At 39.2% G+C, this 13,657-nt stretch overlaps 1 protein-coding gene across 1 annotated transcript in view; it reads left to right on the plus strand.

The window, feature by feature from the left end:
- The window catches only part of LOC118369133 (ALK tyrosine kinase receptor-like), a 592,945-nt gene that overhangs the window by 560,374 nt on the left and 18,914 nt on the right, over positions 1-13,657 (plus strand). Inside the window, exon 12 of the mRNA XM_035753612.2 lies at positions 5,828-5,993. Within this exon, the coding sequence (XP_035609505.2) occupies positions 5,828-5,993 (166 nt within the window). The remainder of the gene's footprint in view (positions 1-5,827; positions 5,994-13,657) is intronic.

A 13,657-nucleotide genomic window follows, 5' to 3' on the forward strand; every position in this document is an offset into this window, starting at 1 on the left:
CACATGTAGTATGTTGCGACTAGTATGTTTGTTTACTGCACTCATTTTACTTAAGAGTACGTTCTAAATTGTATGTACAGCTTCTTTATCTGGTTTGGTGGCAAGAAGACCAGCTTAAGAACCCATTTACTTTCACTGGATGGTTTAGAGTCCTTGTGTCACGCTCGTCGAAATGATAAGACCAAGGCGCAGCGTGAATAGAGTTGCACATATTTTTAATCAACTGAAACTCACCGAAGCAAAACAACCAAAAGAAACGTGAAGCTACTAGTGTGCACACACGCACCTAACTGTAGACAAGATCCCACACCAGAAAGTTGGAAAAAAGGCTGCCTAAATATGATCCCCAATCAGAAACAACGATAAACAGCTGTCTCTGATTGTGAACCATATCAGGCCAACATAGAAATACAAAACTCGCTAGACCTACAACAACCCTAGACATACAAAACCATAGACATACAACACTAGAGTACCCACTTGTCTCACCCTGACCTAACTAAAATATATAGAAAACAGAGATATCTAAGGTCAGGGCGTGACATCTTGCCCCTCTAACCTCATATTCATGTCTGTTTTTGGGGCTTGTGTTGACAGGTGGGGGAGATATCTAAATGACAATTTAGATACCAAGTCTGGGATTTATTCCAACGCAGATTTGGATACAACGAGAGACTTTTAAAAGCAATTGCACAGATGTTTGTGGAGATTGCGCTCACTGTAAATGCAGCAAATATTGACTCAAGCATAAATCTCCTTTACTGTAAATGTCACTCGCAGTACTGTTCGTTTATCTGTGTTTTTTTTTATCACAGCTCAAGTCTCTTGTCAGCAATGATGTCACTGGGTCCACAAGAGGGCATGTCCGCTTGACTAGGGGCAATTATAAAATGTTTTGTCTTTTACTCTGTTGCTCAGAGACCACTTGAACTATGCCAGTAATCTTTTAAACATACATCTATCTCCTAATCATTCATATCATGTAAAGGTCTGTACATAAGACGGTCGGATCACAATATTTGATTTTAATCTGAAAAGTCTTAACTTCATGTTAGGAATTATCATATTATCATAGACATATGTATTGATTTTGCAAGAAATATAATTATGTCTATGTAAGTGGAACCGGTGCTGTACTGCACCACTGTAACTCTGCGTTGTGTGTGGTTGATTGAGACTATAGACGTGGACTTTGGAGATCAGGTAGTTTTAATCAAGCAGAATTCACTCTCTGCATCCTGCATCTGCATCCAAAAGAAAAGAAAACATTTGATGAGCACATATGTTCTGAGAATCGTTGCCTCTTTCACTCATAGTGCATCAAAAATTAGTACAGCTTCTCCTTATTATGCATCAACACATAACATATATTTTAAATAGATAAAACCACATACCTACATCCAAAAGAAAATAAAACATTTGTAGAGCACATATGTTCAGCGAATTGTCACCTCTTTCTACAACAGATGCACACTAGGAGGAACTGGGATCATTCAAGGAGCTGGCCATCGTTCACACATACAATAGCCTGCTAATACCTTAGCTAGCTATTAACCACATGTTGAATTCAGAATGTTGATATCATCCTAAAAAGTACAATTACATCTTAACAATACCATCCACAATACCATCCACTTATGAGTGTACAAGTACAACATTATTCATGAACAACACACGGTATGTATGACTTTGTGCTTAAAATAATCTAACTTTTCTAAAGATGACAGAAAAAGCGGGCCTACCTCTCATAGTGCATCAAAATGATTTGAGCACGCAGGGCAAAACGTAAGTACACACTCCCCTACTCCCAGGACGCAGGCATGCATGATAACAAATCAACATGACATATTAATATATGAACCTGGTGAAATTCACACAGTACTTTAACAACTGTTACATAAGTAACCTATATTTACAGTAACACCCCTGTTTGCGCATGGCCATTCGGTTCCTCTCAAAACATGTGAATAGTCTGATTGTGCCCAAATAATACCTGTTAACAACTTACTTAGCACTGTGTAATTCATGTAAAAATTCTAAAATCATAAAGTTATTTTCATAATTCGGCTGCTTGGCTCAGGTAAATTTTAAAATGTTACAATTGCCCCCAACCCAGCAGCTATGACAAAATCTCATGTGCTTCGCATGAGATAACAATGAAATTCAATCATGTCAATGTTTAGCCAAAATATATTGACGAAAAGTAACCTATCCTAGTTTGAATTATTGTACATTAATGCTCAGGACAGTATAAGAAAAAGTACAGCAGTGGAAAAAACTACTTTCACCCCTAAAAAAACAAAAACATTTGTCCATAAAACATGCAAATAGTGAGATACTTGGCTGAAACTTTTCAAGCAGGGAGAGAACCCAAATGTTACCCGATTCAGGAAACTAGGCATAAGTTGCAAGTCACGACTTTACAGGAGAGCCTTTTGAATGTTTTTGGTAGAAATGCCTTCTCGAACATGTGAACTTTCATGTGCCTTAATATCAAACGTGTATGTCATCTGTAATTCTGAATACAATTGTTAAATTCCAAGCCTAGTTGGTTTAGCCACAGAAAAAGGCAGCAACCTTCCCGCTAGCTATGATTGGCTGAGTTAATGAGTGGGCTGGACATGCCGAGAGATGAGTTTGGTGCAGTGTAGCATCTTGTCTATAAAATGAGCTGTTCATAATGCATAGATAATCCTTTCTACTGCAGTTTTTTTGAAAGATATAACGTTATCCATGAAGAACTGCAAATATGTTGCTACTGCTCTCAATAACATTGGTGCCCTGAGTTTATCAGGTGCTATCGACAAAGGTCAGTGGGAAAAAGCTGTGATGGACTACTTTTTTGGACAACAAATGCTGACTCTCTCACTCTGAAAAGAATACATTTTGAAATCAGTGGAACACAACGGGCCAAACAAGCTGTGCAAACTAAACGGAAACACAGGATGTCTGAATAATGGGGTTGCAGTCTGCCATGAAGCTTTCATCCATGTATACAGGTAAGAATCTAGCTACAGATTCAGATATCATACTTTTCTAATTTTGTCAGAAAGTTTTTTTCATTGCAAGCTAAAGCTTACTGTTAGCTAGCCAGCTGTTAGCGATGGCTGGCTTGCTAACTAACATTAAACCTAAGGTTATTTGGTTAACTTTAGCTTGCTATGACAATCAGTTTGTATTGCTAGTAACGTTACTCTATGGATTTGGATTATAGTTCATTTTTTAGCTAGCTACTCTAATCCAAAAAGTCGTACAGTCATCAACAAGAGAGCGAGCACAAGCCAGCAGCGCAGTCAAATGCATGCACCATTTCTTCACCAAATACGGAGATTGGAAAACACGTTTGGACCTGAATTGTGATAACTGCAGTGGCCAAAACAAGAACAAGTTTGTGCTCTGGTATTGTGTCTGCTGAACCATTTCACAAGCTCCACCACAATTTGGACATTCACATCACAGGCCACTCCAAGTTTGCCCCTGACTGATGCTTTGGCCTCATCAAGCAGCGCTTCAGAATGACCAGAGTGAACACTTTGTCGAAGATTTCTGGTGTTGTGACGGACAGCACTGTGACAGGGGTAAACATCCCACAGCTGGTTGGACTGGAGGATGGTACAGTGCTAGTGGAAAGCCATGGCTGACAGCAACAGATCAAGCAGCACCAGCACTTCAGGTAAAAAATAATTTTAATTGTATGAGGTTATTCTTATCTAAACTTGGGAGGTGAATTGATGTTGTGCAAGGTTGTAATGTCTTCTGATTTTTTTATTCCCTGTTTTACAGCTTCGATGCTCTGGAGCCTGGTGTTGTCGTCACCAAGGAGCGTTCTGACTGTCGGGACCAGGTTTTAGCTGCTGCACTACGCTGACGTCCTTCCTCCCATAGATGGTCTCCCTGTAAAAGCACCACCTGGACTGGACACAGCTAGACAAACTATCTTTATGACAAGTTTAGGGAGTTTTGCGTCAAAGAGGCTATGGACATCACATGCCCTGCACCAGAAACAGGCTCTCCGAATATAGATTCCCTTGTTCATGCGTGGTTTGGACGGAGCAGTCATAGGCACTATCTGCAGTGCCTCTATTCACGACTCTCTCCTATCACACGTTGCTACTACAATTATTTTTTTTATCCTACTGTTCAGCCACTTTACCCCTGATTGTATGCATATAACTACCTTGTCTATCACTGATATCGTTATTGATATTGTCCTTGTCTATTTTATTTAAATTGACACAATCTATTTCTGATGTTGCTACTATGCAAGTAACCATTTGGCTGTACCGTTTACACCTTCTGTAAAGACCATCCACTTAGCAAGACTTAGCAAAATATTGATATATAAAATGAATATTGATGTGTGGTCGTAACATGATTTTGTGACATACCACAACAATATCATGTGACCGTATCAAATGTCCACCCCATAAATATATGGCGCATCACTCAGATTTCAACTCAGGTTGCATGGCCTTAAACTTTATGTATGGAATACTATGTGATAAGTGTGTGTGTAACAGTATAAACTATGCCAATGTACTGGTGTGAAGGCATTTGGGCAGTGGTGTAAAGTACTTAAGTAAAAATACTTTAAAGTTCTACTTAAGTAGTTTTTTTGTGGTATCTGTACATTACTTTACTATTTATATTTTTGGCAACTTTTACTTCACTCCATTCATAAAGAAAATAATGTACCTTTTACTCCATACATTTTCCTTGCCCCACAAGTATTTGTTACTGGACTTGTGCAGTCTGGTTTAATATAAGAATTTGAAATGATTTATATTTTTACTCAGTATAACAATTTAGTACTTTTTCCACCATTTGGATGTGGCTAGGGATTAAATAATTTATTTCACATGACCCATTAATTTAGACAAGTGTGTCTGGTTAAGCGTCATCTAATATTTATCAAATATTTTTTATCCGTACTTTTTGTTTACCTGGATTTTCCATAAGAGCTACCACTTTTATTCTAAATCTTTAGATTGTTTAGCACAAGTGAAAAAAGATGCGAGCCATTGAACAATGCTGAAAGTGACAAAGAGAAGAAAACATTCAAAGGCCCTTTTCTGGTGAGTTTACAGATGAGATTGTTCCTCAAAATGCGTATATGCTATTCCATTCTGTAGCTCTGAGTCAAGAATGTAAAAAAAAAACTATTTCAAGAGACTTGCGGCTGTAATTGCTGCAAAATGTGGCTCTACAAAGTATTGACTTTGGGGGTGAATAGTTATGCATGCTCAAGTTTTCTGTTTTTGTATTCTTGTATGTTGCATCTTGAAAATGTCAGGCATGTTGTGTAAATCTGATACACCCCCAATTTTTTTTTTTAAATTCCAGGTGGACAACAAAATCCAAGGAGGTGAATACTTTTGCAAACTCTACGTTTTTTGCAGACATTTAATGACTTTCAACGGGTATTGGCGTTCATGAATTCATCAATTATTCTGTTCTGTCACACTGAGAGAGTAAAAATCATGTCAAAAAAGAAATTGACAAAAAGTGGAAGTTTTCTTTGGACAGTGACAATAGCATTGGAATGTCTTAATGCAGTGAAACATGATGGAGATGCTTATTTCATTAATGCCATGAATAATCAGGACTCAGACAAGCAGGATGCATAATTATTTCTGCCTTTTCAGTGTGTTGGGGTTTGATGGTGTGATAGTATAGAGCATTGGAGTTGCTTGTTGAAGTGAAATAAAACATAAATGTGATGAGTTTGTGTGCGAGTGTGAGAGTGCGTGTGTGTGCATAATGTATTCATGTGTGTGTACGTGTCCATACACAAATGTTGATGGATGTGTAACAATGTGTTTTACAGCAACGAAATGGGCCTTTCACACTTGTGGGGCAGTTGGTTCAGAGGGGCCCACCCCAACCCAGTGTACCAGCTCCTATCGGAACAGCAATGTCAATGTTAATGTGGCAACCAGAAGCCCATTCAAAGGCATCCAAATCTGGAGGGTACCAGAGACTGGCATCTACAGGTAAGACAACCGCTGACATTCTTAATAATAATACATCTTGTAAATATACAGTATGGTTCAAAAGTTTGAGGTCAGACAGAAATGTCCTTGTTTCTGAAAGAAAGGCCATTTTGTCTGTCCATTATAATAACATGAAATGGAGCGTAGACATTGTAAATGACTATTGTAGCTGGAAACAGATGCTTTTTTATGGAATATCTACATAGGCTTACAGAGTCCCATTATCAGCAATCATCACTCCTGTGTTCCAATGCCACGTTCTGTTAGCTAATCCAAGTTTATCTTTTTAAAAGGCTAATTGATCATTAGAAAACCCTTTTGCAATTATATTAGCACAGCTGAAAACTGATTAAAGAACCAATAAAACTGTCCATCTTTAGACTAGTTGAGTATCTGGAGCATCAGCATTTCTGGGTTCGATTACAGGCTCAAAATGGCCAGAAACAAATAATTTTCTTCTGAAACTCATCAGTCTATTCTTGTTCTGAGAAATAAAGGCTATTCCATGCAAGACAAGAAACTGAACATCTCGTTCAATGCTGTGTGGTACTCACGTCACAGAACAGCACAAACTGGCCCTAACCAGAATTGAAAGAGGAGTGGGAGGCCCCGGTGAACAACTGAGCAAGAAGGCAAGTACATTAGAGTGTCTAGCTTGAGAAACAGATGCCTCACAAAACCTCAACTGGCAGCATCATTAAATAGTACACGCAAAACATCAGTCTCAACGTCAACAGTGAAGAGGCGACTCTGGGATGCTGGCCTTCTAATCAGTTGAGTTGTGACAAGGTAGGGGTGGTATACAGAAGATAGCCCTATTTGGAAAAAGACAAAGTACATATTATGGCAAGAAGAGCTCAAATAAGCAAAGAGAATTGACAGTCCATCATTACTTGAAGACATGAAGGTCAGTCAATCCGGAAAATTTCAAGAACTTTGAAAGTTTCTTCAAGTGCAGTCACAAAAACCATCAAACGCTATTATGAAACTCACTCTCATGAGGACAGACACAGGAAAGGAAGAATCAGAGTTACCTCTGCTGCAGAGGATAAGTTCATTTGAGTTACCAGCCTCAGAAATTGCAGCCCAAATAAGTTCAAGTAACAGACACATCTTAACAGCAACTGTTCAGAGGAGACTGTGAGAATCAGGCCTTCATGTTCAAATTGTTGCAAAGAAACCACTTCCAAAAGGACACCAATAAGAAGAAGAGACTTGTTTGGGCCAAGAAACACAAGCAATGGACATTAGACCGGTGGAAATCTGTCCTTTGGTCTGATGAGTCCAAATTGTTTCTTTGTGAGACACAGAGTAGGGGAGCAGATGATCTCCGCATGTGTGGTTCCCACCGTGAAGCACGGAGGAGGAGATGTGATGGTGTGGAGGTGCTTTGCTGGTGATACGGTCTGTGATTTATTTTGAATTCAATGCACATGTACCAGCATGGCTAGCACCGAATTATGCCGTGATATGCCATCCCATTTGGTTTGCACTTAGTGGGACTAATATTTGTTTTTCTACTGCACAATGACCCAACACACCTCCAGGCTGTGAAGGGCTCTTTGACCAAGAAGGAGAGTGATGGAGTGCTGCATCAGATGACCTGGCCTCTACAATCATCCAACCTCAACCCAATTGGGATGGTTTGGGATGATTTGGACCGCAGAGTGAAGGAAAAGCAGACAGCAGGTGCTCAGCATATGTGGGAACTCTTCAAGACTGTTGGAAAAGCATTCCAGGTGAAGCTGTTTTTGAGAATGCCAAGAATGTGCAAAGGGTGGCTACCTTGAAGAACACTTTCTTTGAACACTTTTATGGTTACTACATGATTCCATATAAGTTATTTCATAGTTTTGATGTCTTCACTATTATTCTACAATGTAGAAAATAGTCCAAATAAAAATAAAAACTTAAATGATTAGGTGTGTCTAAACTTTGACTGATAATGTATGTAATAGGGTGACAGGTAGCCTAGCGGTTAGAGCGTTGGACTTGTAACCGAAAGGTTGCAAGATCTAATCCACGAGCTGACAATTTAAAAATCTGTCGTTCTGTCCCTGATCAAGGCCGTCATTGAAATTAGTCGTGGCCAAAAGTTTTGAGAATGACACAAGTATTAATTTCCACAAAGTTTGCTGCTTCACTGTCTTTAGAAATTTTTGTCAGATGTTACTATGGAATACTGAAGTATAATTACAAGTGTCAAAGAGTCAATATTTGCAGTGTTGACCCTTTTTTTTCAAGACCTCTGCAATCCGCCCTGGCATGCTGTCAATTAACTTTTGGGCCACGTCCTGACTGATGGCAGCCCATTATTGCGTAATCAACGCTTGCAGTTTGTCAGAATTTGTGGGTTTTTGTTTGTCCACCCGCCTCTTGACGATTGACCACAAATTCTCAATGGGATTAAGGTCTGGGGAGTTTCCTGGCCACGGACGCAAAATATCAATGTTTTGTTCTCCGAGCCACTTTTGCCTTATGGCAAGGTGCTCCATCATGCTGGAAAGGGCCTTGTTTGTCGCCAAACTGTTCCTGGATTTTTTTAAAGAAGTTGCTTGTGTTGGTACCATTCTTTATTCATGGCTGTGTTCTTAGGCAAAATTGGAGTGAGCCCACTCCCTTGGCTGAGGAGCAACCCCACACATGAATGGTCTCAGGATGCTTTACTGTTGGCATGACACAGGAATAATGGTATCGCTCACCTTGTCTTCTCCGGACAAGCTTTTTTCCGGATGCCCCAAACATTCGGAAAGGGGATTCATCAGAGAAAATGTCTTTACCCCAGGCCTCAGCAGTCCAATCCCTGTACCTTTTGCAGAATATCAGTCTGTCCCTGATGTTTTTCCCAGAGAGAAGTGCCTTCTTTGCTGCCTTTCTTGACACCAGACCATCCTCCAAAAGCCTTAGCCTCACTGTGCATGCAGATGCACTCACACCTGCCTGCTGCTATTCATGAGCAAGTTCTGTAAGGGTGGTGCCCCGATCCCACAGAATAATTAACTTTAGGAAACGGTCCTGGCATTTGCTGGACTTTCTTGAGCGCCCTGAAGCCTTCTTCACAACAATTGAACCACTCTCCTTGAAGTTCTTGATGATCCGATAAATGGTTGATTTAGGTGCAATCTTACTGGCAGCAATATCCTTACCTGTCAAGCCCTTTTGGTGCATTGCAATGATGACGGCACGTGTTTCCTTGCAGGTAACCATGTTTGACTGAACAATGATTCCAAGCACCACCCTCCTTTTGAAGCATCCAGTCTGTTATTCGAACTCAATCAGCATGACAGATTGATCTCCAGCCTTGTCCTCATGAACCCTCACACCTGTGTTAAAACTTCTTAAGGCTAGGGGGTGGTATTTTCAAGTCCGGATGAAAAGCATGCCCAAAGTAAACTGCCTGATGCTCAGGCCCAGAAGCTAGGATATGCATATTATTAGTAGATTTGGATAGAAAATACTCTTAAGTTTGAATGATGTCTGTGAGTATGACAGAATTTATCTGGCAGGTGAAACCCCAAGGACAAGCCATCCAGGAAGTTTTATTTTTGAGGTCACTCAATGGGGTTTCTATGGGGATCTGGATTTCTAAGGCACTTGCTTGCAGTTCCTATCGCTTCCACTAGATGTCAACAGCCTTTAGAAATTGGTTGATGTTTTTCATTTGAGAAATGAAGAAGTAGGGCAGTTCAGAACGGGGGTCGGGTGAAAGCACGCTCCACTTTGTTTTCATCAAGTATTGAACACAGTTTATCCCGTCTTAAATTTGATCGATTATTTACGTTAAACACCTAAAGTTGTATTAGGAAAGTTGTTTGAAATGTTTGGAACAAGTTTACAGGTAACTTACTAAATATTTTGTAGTCATGTTGCGGGAGTTGGAACCAGTGTTTTTCTGGATCAAACACACCAAATAAATGGACATTTTGGATATATAACGATGGAATTTTTCAAACAAAAGGACCATTTGTGATGTTTATGGGACATTTTGGAGTGCCAATAAAAGAAGATCTTCAAAGGTAAGGCATGAATTGTATTGTTATTTCTGAGTTTTGTGTCGCGCCCGGCGGGTTGAAATATGTATGTCATGTGTTTGTTTGGTGGGGTGCTATCCTCAGATAATCACAAGGTTTACTTTCACCGAAAACGCCTTTTTGAAATCTGACATGTTGGCTGGATTAACAACAAGAGTCGCTTTAATTTGGTGTATTGCATGTGTGATTTCATTAAAGTTTAATATTTCTAGTAATTTAATTTGAATTTGGCGCCCTGCCATTTCACCGGATGTTGTCAAATTGATCCCGTTACTGGGATTTGATCCCTAAAAATTTACGAGAGAATCACTGACATGATGTCAGCTGGTCCTTTTGTGGCAGGGCTGTAATGCAGTGGAAATGTTTTTGGGGAATTCAGTTAATTTGCTTGGCAAAGAGGGACTTTGCAATGTATTGCAATTCATCAAGATCACTCTTCATAACATTCTGGAGTATTTGCAAATTGCCATCATACAAACTGAGGCAGCAGACTTTGTGAAAATGAAAATTTGTGTAATTCTCATGTGTCATTTGGCCAGGACTGTAAGAATTTGTTCTTTACTGACTTGCCTAGTTAACCTGTTGCGACGAGCCATCCCGGATCCGGGATCGTGAATACAGCCTCAAGCTCATTACCATAACGCAACGTTAACAATTCATGAAAATCGCAAATGAAATGAAATCAATATGCTAGCTCTCAAGCTTAGATTTTTGTTAACAACACTGTCATCTCAGATTTTCAAAATAAGCTTCTCAACCATAGCAAAACAAGCATTTGTGTAACAGTATTGATAGCTAGCGTAGCATTTAGCGTTAGCATTCAGCAGGCAACATTTTCACAAAAAACAGAAAAGCATTCAAATGAAATCATTTACCTTTGAAGAACTTCGGATGTTTTCAATGAGGAGACTCTCAGTTAGATAGCAAATATTCAGTTTTTCCTGAAAGATTATTTGTTTAGGAGAAATCGCTCCGTTTTGTTCATCACGTTTAGCCACGAAAAAAACCTGTATCCAGGTGTGTAATCCTATTCGCAAGCTCATTAGCATAACACAACGTTAACTATTCATGAAAATCCCAAATGAAATGAAATCAAAATGCTAGCTCTCAAGCTTAGCCTTTTGTTAACAACACTGTCATCTCAGATTTTCAAAAATGTGCTTCTCAACCATAGCAAAACAAGCATTTGTGTAACAGTATTGATAGCTATTGCAGGCTAGCGTAGCATTTAGCGTTAGCATTCAGCAGGCAACATTTTCACAAAAACCAGAAAAGCATTCAAATATGAATCATTTACCTTTGAAGAACTTCGGATGTTTTCAATGAGGAGACTCTCAGTTAGATAGCAAATGTTCCGTTTTTCCTGAAAGATTATTTGTGCAGGAGAAATCGCTCCGTTTTCTGCCATCATCATAACGCCAAACTTTTTTCCAAATTAACTCCATAATATCGACTGAAACATCGTAAACGTTGTTTAGAATCAATCCTCAAGGTGTTTTTCACATATCTCTTCATGATATATCGTTCGTGGAAGTCTCCTCTCTCCTCTCAAATCACTGGATGACTGCGTGCAGCTTGTAGATTACGCAGCAATTTCAACAAAGGACACCGGGCGGACACCTGGTAAATATAGTCTGTTATGGCCAATCTTCCAATGTTATGCCTACAAATACGTCACAATGCTGCAGATACCTTGGAGAAATGATAGAAAGGGCAGGCTCATTCCTGGCGCATTCACAGCCATATAAGGAGACATTGGCAAACAGAGCCTCAAAAAAATCCTGCTCATTTCCTGTTTGAAGTTTCATCTTGGTTTCGCCTGTAGCATCAGTTCTGGGGCACTCACAGATAATATCTTTGCAGTTTTGGAAACGTCAGAGTGTTTTCTTTCCAAAGCTGTCAATTATATGCATAGTCGAGCATCTTTTTGTGACAAAATATTGCGCTTAAAACGGGCAGGTTTTTTAATCCAATAATGAAATAGCGCCCCCAAAGGTTGAAGAGGTTAAATAAAGGTAAACTAAATTTTAAAAATGCATCATCATATATTATGTAATTTTAACTTTTTATGGCTGCAGGGGCAGTATTGAGTAGCTTGGATGAAAAGGTGCCCATTGTAAACGGCCAGCTCCTCAGTTGCTATTATATGCATAGTATTATTAGTATTGTAAAGAAAACACTCAAAGTTTCCAAAACTGTCAAAATATTGTCTGTGAGTATAACAGAACTGATATCAAAAAATCAAAACAGGAAGCGGCTTCTATTTTGAAATCTCCATGTTCCATAGCCTCCCTTTGCTGGATTTAAAGGGATATATATGTTTTTACCTTTATTTAACCAGGTAAGTCAGTTAAGAAGAAATGCTTATTTTCAATGACTGCCTAGGAACAGTGGGTTCCTGTTCAGGGGCAGAACGACAGATTTGTACCTTGTCAGCTCGGGGGTTTTGAACTCGCAACCTTCCAGTTACTAGTCCAATGCTCTAACCACTAGGCTACCCTGCCGCCCCGCCATATGAAACAGATTCCTTTTCCTATCGCTTCTTCAAGGTGTCAACAGTCTTCAGACATAGTTTCAGGCTTTTATTTTGAAAAATGAGCCAGAAAAATAACATCGCGTCAAGTGGTCACATGAGTTTTGCTCGCGCAACAGAATTTGGACAGTCACTGTTTTCCCCTCTCCTACTGTGAAAGACATTTGCGGTTGATATATAATCAATTATATATTTTAAAAGCAACCTGAGGATTGATTATAAAAAATGTTTGAAATGTTCCTGTGGACATTATGGAAACTATTTGGAATTTTTGTCTGCATTGTCGTGACCGCTCTTTCCTGTGGATTTCTGAACATAACACGCCAAACAAATGGAGGTATTTTGGATATAAAAATAATCTTTATGGAACAAAATGAACATTTATTGTGTAACTGGGAGTCTCATGAGTGAAAACATCCGAAGATCATCAAAGGTAAACGATAAATTTGATTGCTTTTCTGATTTTCGTGACCGAGCTACCTGAATGCTCAGTGTACTTAATATTGTTTTATCGTACGATCGATAAACTTACACAAACGCTTGGATTGCTTTCACTGTAAAGCATCATTTCAAAATCTGACACGACAGGTGGATTAACAAAAGGCTAAACTGTGTTTTCCTATGTTGCACTTGTGATTTCATGAATATAAATATTTATAGTAATATTTACTGTATGTAGCGCTATTCTATTCAGTGGTTGTTGATGACACTTATCCCGATATCGGGATTGCAGCCATAACAAGTTTTAAAGACTAATAGGCTGGTGGAACCGTTCATAGAGCTTTCTAGGAAAAACCCTCCATAGATGAAAGGGTTCTCAGTAGAACCCATCATTGAGGGTCGCAGGTAAAAAAATATAGAGGATAAAATTGTTCTTGGTAGAACCATATACTGTGGGTTTCTATGAAGAACCCTATATAGATGGTTCTAGGTAGAACCAAAAAAAGAAAAAGCATAGAAATAGTGCACATAGAACGGATCTACTGCTTATCAGTTTTGCTTTCAATGTGGATTACACATATTTAACTCACATTTCTATGTGAATTTGGTCGGGTCGCCCACAAAGTTACATATCAGACCTTTAAGTTAAAGCAAATGTG

Source organism: Oncorhynchus keta, chromosome 35 (assembly GCF_023373465.1).
Source record: "Oncorhynchus keta strain PuntledgeMale-10-30-2019 chromosome 35, Oket_V2, whole genome shotgun sequence".
In the NCBI taxonomy this organism is placed as follows: domain Eukaryota; kingdom Metazoa; phylum Chordata; class Actinopteri; order Salmoniformes; family Salmonidae; genus Oncorhynchus; species Oncorhynchus keta.